Here is a 19,829-nt window from a genome sequence, read left to right on the forward strand (position 1 = left end):
CAGGTCCACAGTCCATTTTACGGTCTGCATCAGAAATCAGGTTTCAGTCACAAACATGAAATGACTAATTTGCCATTCTCCAGTCTCTCCCAAGGCTTGTCGCATGCACTGCTTCTAGCAGGAGAGAACCCCAAGAGGACAGAGTGCAACAGATGCATGAGTCCAGTGCATGGATTAAACCACTTTATTACATTTCCATTTGAAGCAAACCACACATCTTGAACCAAATACTGTTTGGAAATATTTCAGTTTTGTGTTTAAATGATAATCCCCTGGATTATGGAAGTGCTGAGCTCACAGCCTCTACTAACCAGAGTCAGATAAATGCTTAACTGTGCAACAGGCAATGAAGCATTACTGACTCAGGTCTGTGTTACCTTGAATCCTTGGGCATCCAGCTGGGAACAAGTGTGTCCAAGAAGTGTGGTTTAACCCTTTAGCTGCTGTTTTGTGGAAGTGGGGAAGAAACTAATTTATTCTGCTGTGAATGCACTGGTTCTAGCTGGGGTAGTCCATTTGCTTCAGAGGAGCTGGAATGGAGCTGTGGATTTGTACTGGAAACAGCACTGGTAACACGGGGATGTTTTTGCTGTAGCTGAGTAGCACCTACAGAGCACAGCCCTGCTCAGGAGGCTGAGGGGGCACAGCCTGGGAGGTGACAGGGACAGGACAGCTGAGCCCAGGGACATTCCATACTGCATGACATCAGGCTCAGCATATAAAGCTGGGGGAAGGTGGAGGAAGGGTTTATGGGTGATGGAGCCCTGCTTTCCTGGACATGGCTGAGGGAAGTGGTGAATGGATTCCCTTTTTGGGGATGCCTGCCTGTGTGGCTCTGATTTTACTATTAAACTCCTGATGTCCAGCCATCAGTTTTCTCACTTTTGCCTTCTGATTCTCTCCCCTATCCCTCTGGCTGTGAGAGGCTCAGCTGACAGCCAGGAATAAACCATGACAGTGACAACACCCACCAGCAAATTCTTGTAGACTTCTCATTATCAACAGGAAGATGCAATAAGTGTGGCACCAAAATCATTACAGCAAAAATTTATATACAATGCATTTAAGTTTACAGTGTGCAAAATGTTAACACAAAAATACATCCTCTAATTTACATCAACTCACCATACCTTTCCCTTTTTAAGAAAATAAATATAATACAATCTGTCTCAAAAAAACAATTAATAGCAACAAGTATTAAACAGTCCTGAAATAAGTATTTCAGGATTACTTTCAGCAAGCCTTTCTCTAGAAATCAGGGCTTACACAAAGCTCTGGAAGAAACAGGTGAGATTACTACAGTCCATTTAGTCCTGTAAGTGACAATTTTAAGGGCTATAAATTCTTGATTTCAAATAGAAATGGATCAAAGACAATTGTACTGCATTTGGTATTTCCTTCTTACTAGCTACATTTATGAAATCCTTACTTCTTAGCAATGAAAGCATGGAAGCATTCAGACATTAGTCTTTGATTACAAAGACTTGACCCCAAATCCAAAGCTATTCCTTATTGTCCTGACAGTTTCCAAAGTGCTTTATTACTCACTCAAGCAATCAATCTAGAACCAAACCTATAATCAGTACTTTTAACACAATCTCTTTCTCATCCTTTTAACGCATAAGTCAAAAACAACATACTGTACAATGCATTCCCTAGTTTCTGCAATCTGACAAAATTACTTAAAGTGCAATTTAAAGCTGGAAATTTTTTTGTAAGCATAAGCTTATTAACATTTCATTATACTGCCATGAATTTAAGCTAGATTATACCTGATTAACCTGGGATAGTGTATTTTAATATACAAGCTTTTACAATTAAAACATGAATTATTTAAAAAATAGCTATGTAAAACATCATGACAAATAATACTGTACTCAAAGTTCTATCCAGCTTTCCACAGATAGATTTCCTAAAGGAAAATAGTTTCTCTTCTGACTAGACCAGAAAGAGTAAACAAAGAAATTAAAAAAAAACCAGAAACCCAAACCCACTTTAAAGTAAATGGAATGTTTAAACTGAAGCTTAGAAAAGCCCAAATTCACTGAAGTTTGAAGCACCTGTAAACCACAGACATACTTTCAGAACCTTTAAGTACACTTAAAGCTATTTTCTATTTCAATATATAATTAATATTTTAGTGTTTTGCTGTTAGTCTAATAGAGGTTTTCTCAAGGAAGAAAAACTCAAAATCTGGAAGAAAGTTTTCACATTTGATTTTTAAATTTTTTATTTGCATAGAAAGCAACAACCCAATCCCACCATTTTATCCACAGAAAGAATTTACCACGTCGGCATCATATCAGGAAACCACATTCTTCCAAGGTGTTTGGAGACTTCCAGATGAAGCCGATCTAAGCTGTAATCACTGTCGGGAATCAGCACCTCCTCCATGATGGAAAGCTGAGTCAGCCTGCCCCCACACATCTTTACAAACTCAATAAAACCTCTGCAGGTGACCTCGCACTCGCCCAGCCCCATGGCCGTTAAGTTCTTACAGCGCTCGGCGATCTGGATCAGTTCATCATCCAGGGGCTGCAGGCCGTTGGCGCACACCACCAGCTCGATCAGCCTGGGGCAGTTCATGCCAATGCGACCCAGCATGGCCTTGCTCACCGCCCGGCCGAAGTACAGGTGTGTGACGGGGGTTTCCTCTCTGAAGAAAGCATCGAATTCATCTTCGTACAAGAAGAAATACATCACAATGTTGACTTTGGGGGAGTGTTTAACAAGAGCATCCCAGCTTTGTTTTTTAATGGTGTGGAATTGAACTTGTCCGGGATTTTCACTCACGACGTCAATGCGAAGGTGCTCGAGATCAACGTGTTTTTCACTTGAAAGAGCCAGCAGCAGTTCATCACTTAATATGTAGTAGTTCAAAGCCAGCTCCTTAAGTCCATGACACTGATCAGCCACACAAAGAATGCCTGAGGAACAAAAAAATTCACTCTTTAAAATATAAGCACAGCTGTTCTCTGTAAAGTTGGCTTGAGTTTTCATGCTTTTATCCAAACCCCATGAAATTCCCAAATTCTAGGTATCCACAACCTTTTACAGAGTTCTGGCCACTAACACTTCAAAGTAAAAGACAGAAGTCACATTCATCTTGGATCTGCATATCTCCTCTTTGCCCCTCCCTATGCAGAATTTGCTCAGCTTTGAAGAAGCAACTGAAATCAAGTCAGATTCAGCTGAAGTTGCTGCCATTCCCTTCCCTAATGCTCATTCCGCCAACTTTCAAATATTTAAATCACCACCACCCAGTTTAACAGCCACAACCTTCTGTGAATTAAGACCTAAATAATGTTAATTCCTCCTAATCTGTTGGAATATGAAGAACACAGATTAAGTCATCTTTTGTGAACTCCAGAAAAGAATACAGGAATAGACCAGACCCAGACTCCCTTTTCCCAGCACTAATGTTTCAGGAGAAAGGAAAGTGAGAAGAGACCCCGAAGCCCTCTGAACTTTCAGCAAGGGTGTATTTTGAAGGGAGTGAGTCCTTCACCAACCAATGAGGAAGTCACCAGTCCCAGATCTGGACACATGAGGGCACTCTGGAAGCTGGAAACAGTCTAACATACCACCGGTTTCTGAAATGTGTACACACTCTCAGCACCTTGCAAAACAATTACTGACAACTGTTATAATCTCCTTTATCCCACCAAACAGTGGCTGATTCATGGATCAGGGATTCTGTGGTGTTCCCACAGAACATTGGTTAGTTAAGTTTACAAATCTGCACACACATTAAAGAGCCATTAGGTTACCCTCACACGGTAAAGCAATGAACACCACATCCTTTGAGCATGTCTGAAAGGCTTGCACTAATTTTGAAGGCTTTCCCTCCTCAAGGCCTATCATCACAAGTAGCAAAGCAGCTGGAGAAAATGAAAAAATATCCCCAGGATTCCAGAAGATGCAGTCAAGTGATTAACACCCCCACCTTCATCAACCAATTCACTAAGAACCACCTTCTTCTTCACCTTCCAACTGTCCAAACTCAAGACTAAGTCAATTATGATACTTTACGACTCCATTTTTCACATACATTCAGTACTCACCAGCAGGTGAAACATGAGGACAGCTGCTCATTTTTAGTAGTTTTAGAGTATCACTGTTGTTAGCAACAAGAACCTTCAAGGAAGGATCATCAAGGGGTGTGTCATCTATCTTGATTGATGATAATGACTTGGAGTTCACAAAAACTACTGTCAGTGCTGACGCAAAATGAGCCTATTTAGAGAAATTGAAAGAGGGAAAAATTCTTATGGAAAGATGAGCAAAACTTCAGGGCTTTGACCTCACATTCTACACAGGCAGAAAGTATAAAAATAAACACTTCCCATGGATGCTCTTTTTCACGTAACAAAGGATTATTTGAACATAAACAGAGGGGACCTTTGTTTAGAAACATGCTGCCACATGTGACAGAATTAACCTTACACTCAATATTTATCTACTCTGATTTATCATTTCACTGTAATACATTGATAACTACAGGGATAACTGGACAGTGATGAGCCTGAAGTATCTGGAGTTTTTCTGCAGAAAAATGGAAATGGCCTTTATTTTCCAGTAAGTAATTCTTCTGTTACTTCAAAGTAACTAGAGACTGTTTCATGAAAATTACCATCAACTTAACAAGAGAACATTAAGAAAGCTAAAGTGGTTTAAGAAGGAATTAAAATATGTTAGTTACAATTTCTAGAAGTTACCTTAGAGACATTCATGAAGCTTGGTTTTGCTGTAGAGATCAAACCCAGCGTCTTGATAGAGCAGTTCACCAACTGAGAAAGGATGTCACAAGCTGCTTCTGCTGACTCAGTACTACTGTCAACCTATAAAAGCAATTTAAAAACAGTGAAGTCATTCTGCAATATTATTTAGAAATCATCATGGACACCCAAGACTGCAGGTTCTACATCTACTCAGCTCCTGACTGCAATCATCACAGGCACAAAGTGCAACAGTGACTGAAAATTTCAAGACCAGAAGGAGATCAGGCAGTTCCTATTAGAAAATTTTCCTGAGTGTGACTGCTGGGTAATTCTAGTATGAACACACACCTTAAATCTAAGTCTTGTCTTCAAATAACCTCATGCTACTGCAATACTGTAACAGTACTGGTGCTACAATACACAGTGATATGCATGCGTTTTTTAAAATGCCAATTTTTTGAGCCCATAAAAGACTTAAAGTCCTTGCTCCAGCAAATTAATTAATTTTATCTACATGGACAACACCTTTGCATCTTAAATAATGAACTCATTCAAAATTCATAAGCCTGAAGAATAACTTTGAACAAATCTCTTATTTGCCTCACTTTCCACCTCTGTTTTGCACCACACTCACTATTTCCGTACTCTGCAGAGGTTAGAGTATATAAAATTCTATGAAACTGTCTGCACATGTGGAAATGAAATGTTGCAGTAGTTGCACTTTTAAACATAAGACTTGCCAGGCACAACCCTTAAGGCAGCTGACACAGAACAGCTGCATCCCTCATGCTCAGTGACGTGACACTGACCCCCAGCTCATCCACAGCTTACCTTGAAGCTGACGTACTGCAGATGGTCAGCGTGCCTCTTGATAATCTGCTGAATGAGATCTGGATGTGTAGACTTTAAATAAGAAGTGGCTGGCTGGCTAAGTTCAAATTCAAATCTCCTCCAGAGATCTGGGATGTGGAAAACTTCATTCCACCTTCGACAAACAGAAGATGCCCTGGCCCGATCCACTAAAGTCAGGAACTGGAAAACACGCAGGATCACGTGGTGTGGAAGGCTGCCCCAGTCCATCGAGGTGCACGGCTCAGATTCCCCAAAACCTGAGCCATATAAACTAGTTTTCTGTTTTTTGTTTGTCTGTGATGTTCCAGGAGCTTCAGTTCCAGCCACCACCTTCTGCCCAGCTCTCTTCATGGTGAAAGTTTCAGAATGTAACAGTCCAACGTATGCAAACTGCACAGGCTCCTGAAAGGTCTCGCGTACAACAGGCGTCTAAAAAAACACAGATCATCAGGGGAGGAAGGGAGAAAGGCCAGTGGAAATGCAGTAAGCAATAACAAGTTAAAAAAATTTAAATACAGCACGATATTTTGAAAAGAAGCATATCCATATGTCAATATCCAGTGCACAGATACTGTCAAGGACCTTCTCCCTCAGTACCTTTTAGTTTGTACAACTTGGATTGAATCTGGAGAACTTGGACTTGATTTACCAAGTGTAGTTTCACATAGTAGTATTTCATAGTACTTAAAGCATTTTGTAGGCATCAAGAAGTATTTAACAGCAATTTAATTTAGAAATAGAAAATTGATTGTTTAAATTTAAATTCAGTTGACAAACTATGGAATCTACTAATGATCTCTAAAAAAGGTTTATCAACTAAAAAACATAATTCACAAACTCCTTTGTGAAACACAGATAAACCTGGAACAGACATATTCAGGAGAATCAGATTGAAAAGTTTTGCCCACCTTCCTCATTTTGCTTTTTTTTCCAAATAATGCCAAGCAGAGGAAAGTGTTTGTACAACTAACAGTAAAAAACTTCAGAGGCCACTTATCAAAGCAGGGCAAAGTAACTGAGGTTCACATGCTGTTTTTCAGCAGTAAAAGCACAGTGACCTTGGAAATCAGCAAACTGCACAGATCTGCTTCAGCAAGGGACGTCTGCCTCACGAGCCAGAGCTCAGAAGAGCAGCATAAGAAAAAAGCTCTGCTTTCACAGGCTGAAGCAGTGCAACCTAACAAAGTCCATTCTAGACTGAATGCTGTTGTTCAGTCAGTTTTCAACAACTGGCTTTGCCATTCATTTTAGTAGAGGTTGAAGCCCCTTCTCAAATCTCCCACTACCCAGATGTTAATCCAGACATTCTCTCTTCCCAGCATGTGTGAAGTATTTTCAAAGCAACAATGCATTTTTCAAGAAAGAACAGAGCGTATTATCTATTTTTACTGAACAAACTTCCATGGCAACCCCCACAGCTTGCTTTTTCTGGACTGAAAATTTTCCATAGTATCTTTATTATGGAGGGGAGGTGGGAAGGAAGAAAAAAAAATTGTGTATTGCACAAACACAAATTTGTGTACTGCAGTATCAGCTGCCAAAATACATACTATCCTATCAAAAAATTACCTGGCATTTTCCTCAACCTATAAAGCTGATCTGTTTGGCTCATGAGTGTCTGATAAGCTCCATTTTTATGAAAAGAAAGCACGTGCATTCTTTGAGAAGGTGGAAAGAAAAATGCAGCCAATTTACTAAGGGCTGTTCATACAACCAGCTTCACTACTGCTTGACCTCCTGACAAAGTATCTCAATCACCAAGGAATTTATTTTAGCAGTTCTTATACATCATCACCCAGTCTATTTAAATTTCCATCAGCAATATATGCAGACAGATAAGCCAGCAATACTCTTTAAATTATATTAAATAATAGTTTTTCTTCCCTGAGTAGACACATGGCTTACAGTAACAGTGTTACTAATGTAATGAAGATGCAGGCTCAGCATGAACAAACATTATTAGACCATCAAGTTATCATCTCCACAACCATGTTTTATGACTTTAGACTACTTTAAGTCACACAACAAATGAGCATCCCAAACTATTAAGTGTAGATGTAGTAATTAACCATTACAAAACTCTCTCTTACAGTTGATCATAGCCTTGCTAAATTTAGCAAAGGCTAAATACCTTGTGAGTCAAATATACCTGTTGCTTGTTTTTCTTCTTCCCTACTTGAAAAGAATTACAGACTTGGCTGTTTACTAAAACAAAAGTCCAGAACAAAAAAATGAAATTGAACACATGCTATTGTTTGAGACACTTCTCCTTGCTATTGCTACTCTCATGCAGATCAGCAACATCTTGGTTAAAGATAGGTTTCTGATAAAAATGGAAATTTCTGCTATCTTACTTGAACTTCATGGGTGCTGATTTGGCTCCCACAAGGAAGCTCTGACATCTGAGAAGAACCAGAAAGGGCATTTCCCTAAACCACAGGTCAAGCTACAGACCAGAGGCAGCACTCCAGATGCAGGAAGAGATGCAGCACGGTATTGCTGGTACACACAGCATCTATGCTCTGCCTGCTGCAATTTGGCCAGAACTTGTTCTTGTTGCTACAGCCTTTAGAAACTGCTGTGTCCAGAATGTCTATGTTTAGTATTCTACACTACAGTCCTTTATATCTAGCAAAATGAATTCCTATTATTCAGTGTGGGATGCAAAGCCAGAAAAAAGGTTCCATTGGTTATGCATTGTAATATTTTTAACAAACATGAAGCCCCTGTATTTACTGCAAAAATAAAAATCCTTATTTCATTCTAAATCCTTATGAACAGTATACATTTTAAAGCACAACTGAAGTTGGTTAAGTGACAGTCCCATGTGATACAACCCAGGCAGCATTCAAATGAGAGGTTTACACTCACACACACACAGCCCTACCTCCAAGGAATGTGGAGGTTCCTGTCAAGTCACCAGCACCTTTCTGGTATCTGAACATCCATCCCACTGTTGAGTCATCCTGTATGTGCACATGGATTCCTTAACCAGAAGGCAGGGAAGGGTCCCAGAAGATGAACCGACCTGTGAAGCCACCAACCAAAGAAAAACTGTTCTGCAGTGTCTGGGAAACCCACAGAAAGGACTAACATCAATCCTGGAACAGAAACTGAGATGAACAGAACCCACTGCTCTGAGGGCAGATGTGCAAGCAGAGCAGAATGTAACAAGCACATTAGTTTTACCAAACATTATCTGAAAAATACCATTTAACTAAGGGGAAGGTGTAATTGTTGGCAAAAAAATAGCTTTTGCATTATCTACAGTTTTAGTCACATAACCACTCTTGCAACACAGATACACCTCTGAATGCTTGAGTATCACCCAAAGAAAACTACTAACCCTGATAACAAATGTTTATTTTTTTTCAGCCTACTCTATAACAAAACCATGTGAATCAAAAGTTAAAGACAGGACCTCTAATATTTTGACATTTAAAGACTCTTGACTTTAAATTTACTCCAAAAGTATGCTTACTGCACCATGATAATCTTGACAGTAAAACAAACAATTTTGGCTAATTAAACTGTATCTGGAAAAAAACATATCAATAATGTACAAATATCCTCCCACATACTAATGAAAAAACTATCCTGTGTCTTAGTATGACACAGGTGTCATACTTGAGTATCTTGGTGCACTATAAGAAAAAAGACTCAAGCCCTCCATACTCACCTACCAATTTTACATTATCAGAAGGTGCTTTAATGGAAAGCTACAAGAACAGCAACACCCACCTCACTAAACCATGACAGACTGTAGAAACAGAATTGTTTACCAGGTATTGTGTTACACCAGTAATAACATCTATAGAAATCTTCCAATGCTAAATTTCTCCATTTTACTTTAAAAACTGAACAAGACTTTAGATTCTCCAAGATCATATCATCATCTTTAGAAAAACTACCTAGTTAATATCAGCTTTATAGATGCCAAGCTTAAAAAGGTACAGTATACATTATTTATGAATACATGAGAAGTAGCCCCCATCCTCCACACAAAATCAAACTCAAGTACTGCAATCTGTGCAAGTAATGCTGCTGCTCAGCTCACACACCAGAAAATTTAGAGCTGAGTAGTCATGCTTGTCTATAAAGAGAAAGCTGATACTCATTAGTAACTCTGTTTGTGGGTGGCACCTGAAGAAATCTGTCATTTATGGTGGCCTTGTATAGCACACTCTGCAAGTATCACATGTTCTCTCTCCTGTGAAGTGAGCAGAGTCTGCACAGCTTAGAATTCATTTTCATAACTACTGTCAGTGTCTAACAGATAAAAGGTTTATAATGCCCCATATAAACAGCATGCATAAATAAAATTATAACTGAAAGCACAAAACACTGAGATGCAATTTAAAGATTCAACAGAGAAGTGTATGAAGTTTATAAACCACATATTTTGAAGCAACTTTCTTACCTAAAGAATGCTTCCAAGTTACAATAGGCAATAAATGAGTGAACTGAGGCAGCTGCAGCCATGGGCCACTCACATGCATCTGTCTGCTTTCCCCTCCTGCCCAGATAAAATGCCACAAAAACATGTGTTAGTTTTGAAAAAAAAATAATTCATATTACATCCAATGCAAAAATGATAGGGAAATACACTGACATCAATTTATAAATTTTCTTGCTTTTGTAAAGGAGCTTGAGGGGATCATCTTGAGGGGATCATCTTAACACAAGGCAGCTTATCCCACAATGCAAATATTATCACTGAAAGAAACATGAGGTCAGATTAAGTACAAAAGTGATGGGAAACAAATGTTGCAACTGCATTTACATTTACTGGTCAACAGTACAATGTAAACAGCAAGTTATTCGGTATTTGCATTATCACTACTAGCGAATCTTGGTAAACAACACTGTAGCTACTAAAGTAATCTAAGAGTCATGAAAAACAGAGGAAAAAAACCCACCCAAATGTTTTTTCCTGCCTCCTTCCCTCGTGTGGCAAGGCCATCTAATGGGCTGTGTGATGAACACACAGAGCCACATGGCCCAGCTCCGCAGCACAAACGTGCCTGGCTGCAGTCACAGGGCAGGAGCTGCTCCCACAACAACAGCGCCCAGCCCGCAGCACCTCCCTGGTTATGAGCCTGCAGGTGCCAGCCCGGGCCACCCGGGGAGCTGCATCACAAGGCACGGCATCAAGGGCTTCACATCAAAACTCTCCTGCCTCCCTCCATGTTATTTTCTTTTAAAATGACATTACAGGAACGTTTATGTTTCGGTCTTCCATCACAAGTAATCATTCAAAGCTTTACCCCCAGGAACATCACAAATTTATTTTATAAAAACACAACGAAAGCCTGAAATCTTTGTTGTGATAAGCTTTACACTGTTTTTACACACCCCATCATGGGGGTGGGGGGATGAGTACCCTTCCACCTCTTCTGAACTCAGGATTTCAGTATTCTTCCCAACACCCCTCATGTGGCCACAGCCAAAAGTAATTACTAACAGCAAACTGACATCTGAAAATCAAGGAAAGAACAGTAATATCCTTTCATAGTAATAATTGTATCAATATATGTAGTCAATAAAGACTACCTACAGTGCTCAGCAGGTTTCTGAATTTCACAGAGATGGGACCTGTAAAAGCCAAATAACCAAGAGAACCCCTGGGGTAGAGAGCTTCTCTTGAACAGACCTGTCCCCAAGACCCCTCAGAAGAAAAGGAAGTTCATACTTTTACACTGCAGATAAGAACTAGAATTTCAGATAATATATTTAAAAAAAAAAAGTTACTGGAAGTGACTATTAGCAATAAAAACATAATCAGTTGTACAGCCAATGTACATCTGAGTGTCTAAGGCCAAAAGGACCATCCAAAGCAATGTAAATGTTAGCTTATGTAAGCAGAAATATATATAATAAAATATTAGTTATCAGAAATGCAATCAAATACAAGCTTGTTATGCAAACAACAGAGAATTGTTATCTTAGGTAGTTATCCAAATGATTATCAAAGATAAACAGCAGCAACACAGTAATTGAAATGAAACACTTTGATAACTGCTGAGGTTCACCAAATCTATTCACATCCTCATCGGTGCAAGCAAAGTAGCAAAAAATGGTGCACACACCCCATACAGCTCTACCTGCGATCCACTATTTTGACAGCTGCACATTATCCTACTCAAACTACCTCAAATGCACTAAAGCCAACAGGATTCAGAAAAAAATCAAGTTAATTAACTGTTTCTGCAACTTATTCTGCCAACAGAGCTGTAAACTTCTGCTAAAATTAAGACATTAAAAACTCTCTGGTGGCATGTGGGGGATTTGAAAAGTGGTCAGGAGTGGCTCTGTTAAACAAGCCTTCAGTAGCTGTTCATTATCTTCCAGGCTACATCAAAAAAAGGTTTCATTACTGTAACCAAGCATATCAGATTCAAGCCACAAAAAAGTCACTGCTTCCTTTAATTTCTAGATGTCCCTTCCAGTTCTTAACACTGGGACTCAAGAGGAATTAATAAAACACAATAAAATCAGGTTTCTAGTAGAAACAGCAGCAACCAAACATAAATACAGCAAAAAATGAGTTCCTGAAAAATAAAAACCCTACCAAATAACCAAGCTTGGAAATATCCTGGGATAAAGCCGGCATCTTTATAAATAAGCTTTAACTTTCTAACACCTGGAAATCGATGTTTACGGACCTGCCTTACACGGCTGAAATACCGGTCCCATTAATCACAGTGTCTTTAAAGAAATCGCAGCTAAGTGACAGCAGCCGAGGCCACCCCCTCGCCGCGTTAGGGAGCTCGGAATTCAGAGTCTGTCTGGGACCAGAGCAGCACAGGGCAGGCAGCCCTGGGAACTGCTGCCACCACAAATTCAACCACTGCGCATGCTGCAAAACATAGGTAAAAATCACATTTTAAGCCTAATTCTCAGAAGATCCAGTCCTTCAGGATGATGAGCTCAGTGATTAAGCTTTTTCTTCATCTAGAGCATATCAGACTTTTAATGGGTGGCATTTTTGCTTCTGAAGAGGATTATTTCATTTTTTTTTTTACTCAATCCTTATTTTTCTCAAAACTGAGCCTCTGACTCAAGGGATTTACTACATTTTTAGTACGTTTATGACAAACCCTCAGAGTTCTAAAAACAACCATATTCAGCTGAACATCTTAATGCTTGCATTAATTTCAACTGAAAAAATACAAATGCACTGACACATTTAGCACTATTTTGGTGGTGAAATTTAGATAGTGGACTTCTAGTGATGCACTATTTTCAGAAGGAAGCCAGCCCTACGCCCAAGACCCCTCGTTTTACTTCAACAGCACATCTGAAGCTGCACAGCTCTTTAGAAAAGCTCTCTGGAGGGCTCACCCACACGCCCACGGCAGGAATGAAAATCATTACTTCCACAGGTTTTCTTGAAACCTTCCTAGCCGACTTTAACGAGCCCCTGAAGCTCTTTACATGGGAAAATCGGCTCCCAGGCACCGCGCTGCCGCAGCTCGGCGACAGCTCCGGGGATGGCACAAACCCAGGGCACCGCACACCGAGCCCCTCACGAGGTTTGGCACTCAGGGAGAATTTAAGTCTCCAGGCGCGGAGTGCGCCTGTCTGTCTGTCTGTCCGCCCGTCTGTCTCCGCAACCCGGGCCGGCCCCGCGGCCTGTCCCCCACCCCACCCCACCCCCCCGGCCGCCGCGCACGGGCCGCTCCCCGCGGCCGCCCCGCCGCTCACCGCCGCCGGTGCGCGGCTCCCTCGCAGCGTGAGGCTGGGCCGAGGCGCCGAGCAGGGGCAGAGCAGGGCCAGCACCGCGCTCAGCCCGCAGCGCCCGGGACACGCCGAGGGCGGAGCCGCGGCCCCGCCGCCCCAGCGCAGGCGCCGGGCGAGGCCGCGGGCGGCGGGCACGTGACGGCGGCGCCATTTCGCGCCCGCCGCCCTCGGCCCGTGGCAAAATGGGGGGGCCGAGGTGTGGGCTTGGGCCGGGAGTGACCGCCGGTGGCCCCACAGGGATGGGGGCTGCTCCTGGCCCTGCCCGCAGGGCAGGAGGCTGTTGGTTCTCCCGCACTAGCCCTCAGAGTCACACAATCACTTAGGCTGGAAAAGACCTCTGCGATCATCGAGTCCAACCTGTGACCGAACACCAATTTGTCAAACAGACACTAATACGAAGGATGTGTGCTCGTGTCTTTCCAAGGGTGAGGGTATGGGTGCCAACATCTTTGAAACAGGTCTTAATGTTGCTACCCACTTCAAGCCGTGGGTTTGTTACAGAACCCAGATGGTTTGACTCCTGAAACAGGCAAATGCACAAGCCTGAGTTTCTGAACTTTGGGGTAAAATGACAGCTTCAGGGCGGGATATGAGGTAGGCGACCAGGGAAGGCTGTACCTTCCTAGTGCCTCAGTGATGGGGAAAGGAAGAGGGCAACATGCAGCTGGGAATTTAGGATAAAAGGAGACTGTGCCCTCTGAAAGCTCAAGAGAGCAAAGATCCCATGGGCCTGTGTCCCAGAGGCCTCTCCTCCTTTATTGGAATGAAGTTTCAGGGCTCTTCTGTCTCCTTCCTGGACACTGGCTTTTCCTAGCATGGTTTTCCGTACAGCACTGAGTGTCATGTCTAGTTTTTCCTTTAACGCCTCCAGGAATGGTGACTCAACTGCCTCCCTGGGCAGCCCATTTCAATGTCTGATGACATTTTTTGGGAAGAAATTCTTCCTAATGCCCAACCTAAACCTCCCCTGGTCCAGCTTCAGACCATGTCCTCTTGTCCTGTTGCTGGTTGCCTGGTCACTGACTCCCACCTGGCTGCACCCTCCTGTCAGGGACTTGTAGAGAGCAAGAAGGTCCCCCTGAGTCCCCTTATGCCCAGGCTGAGCCCCACAGCCCCCTCAGCTGCTCCTGCCCAGTCTTGTGCTCCAGACCCTGCCCCAGCTCTGTTTCTGTTCTCTGGACCCGCTGCAGTCCTGCAGTGTTTGTGAAGTGAGGGCACCACAACTGGACACAGCCCTGGAGGTGTGACCCACCAGTGCCAGGTACAGGGGTCAATCCCTTCTCTGCTCCCAGTCCACACTGTTGCTGATACAGACCAGGTCCCATTGTCCTTCTTGGCCACCTGGGCTCACACCGGCTCACATTCATTTCCTGCCACATGTATTTTCCATCATTTCCTGACATGAAGTGCCTGTAAGCCCTCATTGTCCTTGAGCTGGGGCAGCCCTAGCTGGAAACTGTCCCACGAGCCTCTTCCAGGGGCTGTTCCCTCCAGGCAGAGCCATCCCCTGCCCTTCCCGTGGGAGCTAGGCATAGAATCATAGAGGACGGTGGCATACAAGCAGCTGTTACTGATTTTCTAGCAATCTTTTGGCCCTATCCTGAACAGCAAGGCTTTCCCTGCTTGCTGTGTGTATCCTCTCTGTGGCCTCTCCAAAGCACCCCACTGAGAGAGGGCTGAGCACTGCATCACGTCCAAACTGCAGATGCCCAAAGTATGCCTTTTAATGTGTTATCTAAAGCATAATTCTTAAAAAGCCTTGCAGATTTACTCTGTGCAGAGATACTGCCTAACAGTTCATTGATAATCAGCACTGCTTTATTATTGTAGTTATATCTTGCTGTATCTGAACAATGGAGCTTTTATTACCAACTGCAAAACATTTGCAGCCACAAGTTTCCTGGCTCTTGCATATAGCAATTATTTACCAATAATAAGCCTTTAAATAATTGTTTTTATGAAGAGGTAATGCCAAACCTGTGCAGCATTTCCATGGTAGATTATATCTGCCCTACATAAAACCAAAGCTGGCAAAAGTTAACTGACTATTCGTGTGACCTCAAAATACAGTTTATTCCCACACATCTAAAAGCCTAGAAAATTAGCATGTTGAAAGGCTAATGAAACAAACTGAAAGGAATATTTGTCATACAGTCACTGTGATATCTTCAAATTCCTCAATTCCTCAAGTCATCTTCAATTTCCTCAAACAGAGAGACAAAATGCACCACACTCTTAAAATCAATATAGTTTTGAAAATCTACCAAAATTACTCTTACCTATATGTTTCTTGACTGCTTTATTCAGAATTTACAGGAAGTAGGAGATTAGGTTCCAGATAATTTTTTCAAGTATTTTGTCCCTAGTAGATTATTTTAAACTGATTTTTTTTCAGTATATGCTGCTATGAAAGCCATCTTCAGTTTAGTAGTTACTCTCTGTAGACAGTAGTAGAGGATAGATTGTAAACACAGATTAGTGCAGATTTGCAGCTACTATCTAAATCCCCTAGTCATGGGTTTCTCTGGTGCATTGCCAGTAACCTTTGGGCTGCTGTGCAGGGACAGGTTCAAATGCACCTTAGACAGATTCATATAGGTTAATCTCTGAGGCTTTCTGTATAGGAGAGTTTCCTGTTTTGATCTGATCTAGCAGAAACACATTTTATACCTAACTTAAAATGGGCAAGTATAAAATAGTGTAGAAGAATTCTGTGCATTTCATAGCTGTAGTGATTATTGCTCAAATGCTTACAGGTAAATATGAATTAAAACAAAAAAATCAGCTATAGATTTGTCAGTACTGGAAGGAAATAGGCACAAACATGAGCCCACCCAGGAGATTCTGTCTTCTACTCATACCCCAGAGGTCTGACACCAGAGCTTGGCATCTCCAAATCCTTCATGTCATACACAAGATGCAAACATGAAGGGAAGCTGCATCACTGGCTCATAGAACCACACAATTATTTGGGTTGGAAAGCACCTTAAAGGTCAAGCTTCTCCAAGCCCTTGCAGGGACACCTTCCCCTAGGGCAGCACCATCCAGGCTGGCCCTGACGCAGGCAGCTACTCTGGGTACAGACCCTACTTTCCTAAGCCCTTACTGCCCACGTCAGAGCCACTCAAAGTCAGGCTTAGCCTCCCTCCTGTGGTTGTCTCTCCTCAAACCAGATTTACAGAAAGATGCAGTCTACTCACTTCTCATGTTTATGGTGATTACAGGAATGTTTTGTGTAGTAATTCACACTGGTTTCATAATACATACTCTTTCTGCACTTTGATCAAGAGTGATATTCAATTTTTTTTTATCACTGGGCTTTGAAGTAGTAATCAAGAAAAACAGTTTGAATAAAACCATGAGTTAATTAGTATAAGAAAGCATTCAGGAAATCAAAATTTCCCTGAGACCAAGATTGAATGTGTGTCAATTCAGAATCAGTATGCCATGAACTTGAAAGCTTTACAAGGACTGTGTGAAAAGTCTAGAAATTATTTGCCATTTCTTAAATAGTTTTTAACAGACAGACTGCAGAAGTGAGAAGAGAGAGTTCAGAAAAAAAAATGAAGGAGATTAGGATGTTTATTTTAAAATCAGGCAGGAAGCCATGCAGTACATTGTGCTGTACAAAGCCAGTTCATACAGAGAGGTCTCAAAAAGAACTCACCACCAGCTTTTTTGACACCCATACTTTGGCATAGCTGAGCTTCATTGCACGACTTACACATTTTAATGCAAGCTCTGCTTCATTTTCATTGTTCTGACATGATTCTGACAAATCCTCACAACCAAAGGACACAACTCTTGGTTGAGTGCTGTCTTCAACTCTTGGAAGATCACAGAGCAGGCCATGGTGCTGAGCTTTGGCTGGAATTCACACAGGCCCCATCATTTCCATGCTGAAGGGTATTCAGGGTCAGTCTTAGCTTGGCCCTGAAAGCAGTTGCATTTGTATCAGTGTGCTAAGCCAAATAAGTCCTATATTGTAGCCATTACTTTTAAAAGTTTAATTATAATTCTTAATTTTAAACCCAAATACTTAAACTTTGTGATCAGACTCGGCAACTTTAACAATTTAAAGCTAACACTGCAGACTGGAGCAGTGAATGAGGCTCCTGCCCAGAAAGTGGGTTAGTATGTCGTGTTTGCTGGAGGCTCATGAGCTGCTCTGCCAGACACCAGCTGCTGCACAGGCGGGCAGCAAGAAACAGCCTGTCTTGGGAATAGAAAGCACCCAAGTTATTTTGTAGAAGTTTCTAGTGTCACACTGAACCTGAAATACAATTAGGGAAACAATGGCTTATCTATATGCCTCTTTGCAAAAGCCTTCCTTTATAATTATGAGGTAAAACATGGGTTTATATGAGCAATCTTTATGAGATGCACTTTTAGAAATGCAACAGCAATCTAATATTGTCTCTCCAGAAATAAGAATGAATCACTGAAGGGAGTAACTCTAGGTGTGTTGCAATCCAATCCCATTGTTTAATTCTGTGATTCTAGAAGATGTTATGTTACAGTTCCTATATATATATATATTTATCCTAGACATACATTTTAGACAAAATTGTTAATAGATACAATTAACAGTGCCCATTAAACTGCAAAGCAACATAAGAAAATTCTTGATAGATGTGTTGTTTGTCCATTCTGTGGAAAGAGGCAGCACAAAGGTGCATTAATAGTTTATAATTTGTCTGAAAATAAACTATGTGGAGAAACTGCTGTATTCCTGTGGTGTACTGTAGGCATGCTTTTCAAACCCCATTGGGCCAATGTGTTTTATTCTTTAATTTAAATATATATATATATATATATTTATAACCTCTATCTAGCAGAACCCCAGTTTTTCAATCATTAACTTTTTGAAGAAGGTTCCAGTATGACGAGGGCTGGCTGGGAGCCGGGGGTCTGGCAGTCAGCTGGGCAGGGGTCCCCACCCAGCTCAGCAGGGCAGGCCCGCAGGTGACAGCCAGCTCCACATCATGGAGCAGGGCCCTGGGGGAGCGGCAGGGCCTCCAGCCAGGTCAGGATTCCTGGCCAGGCTCAGGGGTGCCAGCGGCTCCAGCACAAACTCCTGCTTTGCTCAGGGAGGGATTGACAGGCCAGGGCTGAGCTTAAATGGGCGCTTGGGGTCCTGGGGCAAGGCTGGGGTGAGCCTGGGCTGCTCAGGGCTGGTAGTGCCCATTAGGTTATTAATGTGTTAGTGCTGTGACACTTTCAATGAGTAACTGCCCACTAATCTGTAAAGCACAGGTTATTTGATCCTCTGACTCAATATTGTCTAAGCAGAGTTAAAAATAACCTGCCAGCTAATTCAGCTTCTGTTTATTGGTCTTGGTATAGAGATCACAGTGTCTGACCTGAAATCTCTGAAATGGCCATATCCACTGGGGCTCTGATAAATATGATTCAGTTGAGCACACAAAACATTGTCTTTAAGATGTCATCTTTAATAGTTTTGGTTCTGATTACTCTCTTTAATAAATAGATGCCCTTCACACTGAGAAAACACAGGCCTTAGAGAACTAAGGCTGTCCATAGCAGGCAGCTGAAGATTTTATTTGATCAGAAAAATAGCTGATAAAAGAAATACCTGATAAGTCAGCACCTGAGGTAGTGGCAAACATTTTGAGCTTTAATACCAGAAAAAGCTTTGTAGTTTTATAGCTGAGTTACAGTTTGGCAAAGCTGCTTATGAAGCCTCCAGAGCCCTCTTTAGAAAATCTCAGAGCAGGTAAGAAAATTTTGGGTAAGGATGGTGTAGATGTACAAATCCATGCTTCAGATCAGAGGAGGGGATTCAACAACTGTGCAAGTTCCCCTTCAATCCTATATTGTGATCATTTATGCTCTCTTTATGTCCTTATCTTCTTCTTCTTCTTCTGCCATTGCCACGTGCTGGGGTTTTTTCACAGATTTGAGAAAATCTGTTCACCCAGTTGAGAGGAGGAGGAAGTGGGTTTGTTGCAGTTCCTGTGCCAGGAAGGGAAATTCTAACAACAATAAAGGTTATTGAAGGGGTATCAACCATTTTTCTCCACCTTATTTGGATTTTATCTGTGGGGCCTAGGATTCATGCATAGATAAAATAATTTAATTTTAGCGTCCTCATCTTGCTTTTTAATTCATTTTACTGACAGTCTCTTCACAGACATAATCCTGTTCATTCTTTTCTGTATTATGCACAGATGGTGGGGTTTTTAAATTTCTTTTTAATGTTAGAGCAATGGCTGGTGAACAAAAAAAAAGGCAAAACTGATGGATTCTCTGCAATTTGCATTGTTTATTTTCTCTCTTAATGTGTTTTAAAAAAACTCATTCTGTGTGTACTTTCAGGTGTTGCTGTAACATCACTTGGTCGCAAGAGGGAACTCGCATATCAGTCTGTGGGATTTATTTTTATATTAGAACTTCGAGGACTCTGCAGACTGATAAAGAGATAGGAGGATATGCATGTGTGCCAGGGGAGTAAATATGTGCATATACATCTACATTTATTTATATATCCAT

The 19,829-nt window shown here is 41.6% G+C and overlaps 1 protein-coding gene across 3 annotated transcripts; it reads right to left on the reverse strand.

Annotated features, from left to right (window-relative positions):
* Window positions 1–161: 161 nt before the first annotated feature.
* On the reverse strand, window positions 162–13,437 carry LOC135279934 (F-box/LRR-repeat protein 21-like). Of its 3 annotated transcripts, none has more exons than XM_064387514.1 (7): window positions 13,281–13,437; window positions 9,994–10,089; window positions 8,461–8,601; window positions 5,553–6,002; window positions 4,719–4,841; window positions 4,065–4,236; window positions 162–2,927 (listed from the first exon to the last, which is right to left on the reverse strand). In XM_064387514.1, exons 4-7 carry the CDS (start codon window positions 5,922–5,924, stop codon window positions 2,284–2,286), a joined length of 1,311 nt encoding a protein of 436 aa, XP_064243584.1. In that variant the 5' UTR covers window positions 5,925–6,002; window positions 8,461–8,601; window positions 9,994–10,089; window positions 13,281–13,437; the 3' UTR covers window positions 162–2,283. The 3 variants fall into 3 exon arrangements, with proteins under 3 accessions (XP_064243584.1, XP_064243585.1, XP_064243586.1); XM_064387515.1 differs by lacking the exon at window positions 13,281–13,437 and adding an exon at window positions 12,239–12,597; XM_064387516.1 differs by lacking the exon at window positions 13,281–13,437 and adding an exon at window positions 12,145–12,165.
* Between the last annotated feature and the right edge of the window lie 6,392 nt (window positions 13,438–19,829).

This window comes from Passer domesticus, chromosome 13, assembly GCF_036417665.1.
Source record: "Passer domesticus isolate bPasDom1 chromosome 13, bPasDom1.hap1, whole genome shotgun sequence".
NCBI classification, from domain to species: Eukaryota; Metazoa; Chordata; class Aves; order Passeriformes; family Passeridae; genus Passer; species Passer domesticus.

Bases quoted from the DNA above. Each gene is read 5' to 3' on its own strand.
- LOC135279934 (XM_064387514.1), bottom strand. From the start codon at position 5,924: ATGAAGAGAGCTGGGCAGAAGGTGGTGGCTGGAACTGAAGCTCCTGGA. The intron at 4,842-5,552 runs GTAAGCTGTGGA...TTGCTTTTATAG, and splicing joins TGCAGTACGTCAGCTTCAAG to GTTGACAGTAGTACTGAGTC. The intron at 4,237-4,718 runs GTAACTTCTAGA...TTCTCTAAATAG, and splicing joins GCTTCATGAATGTCTCTAAG to GCTCATTTTGCGTCAGCACT.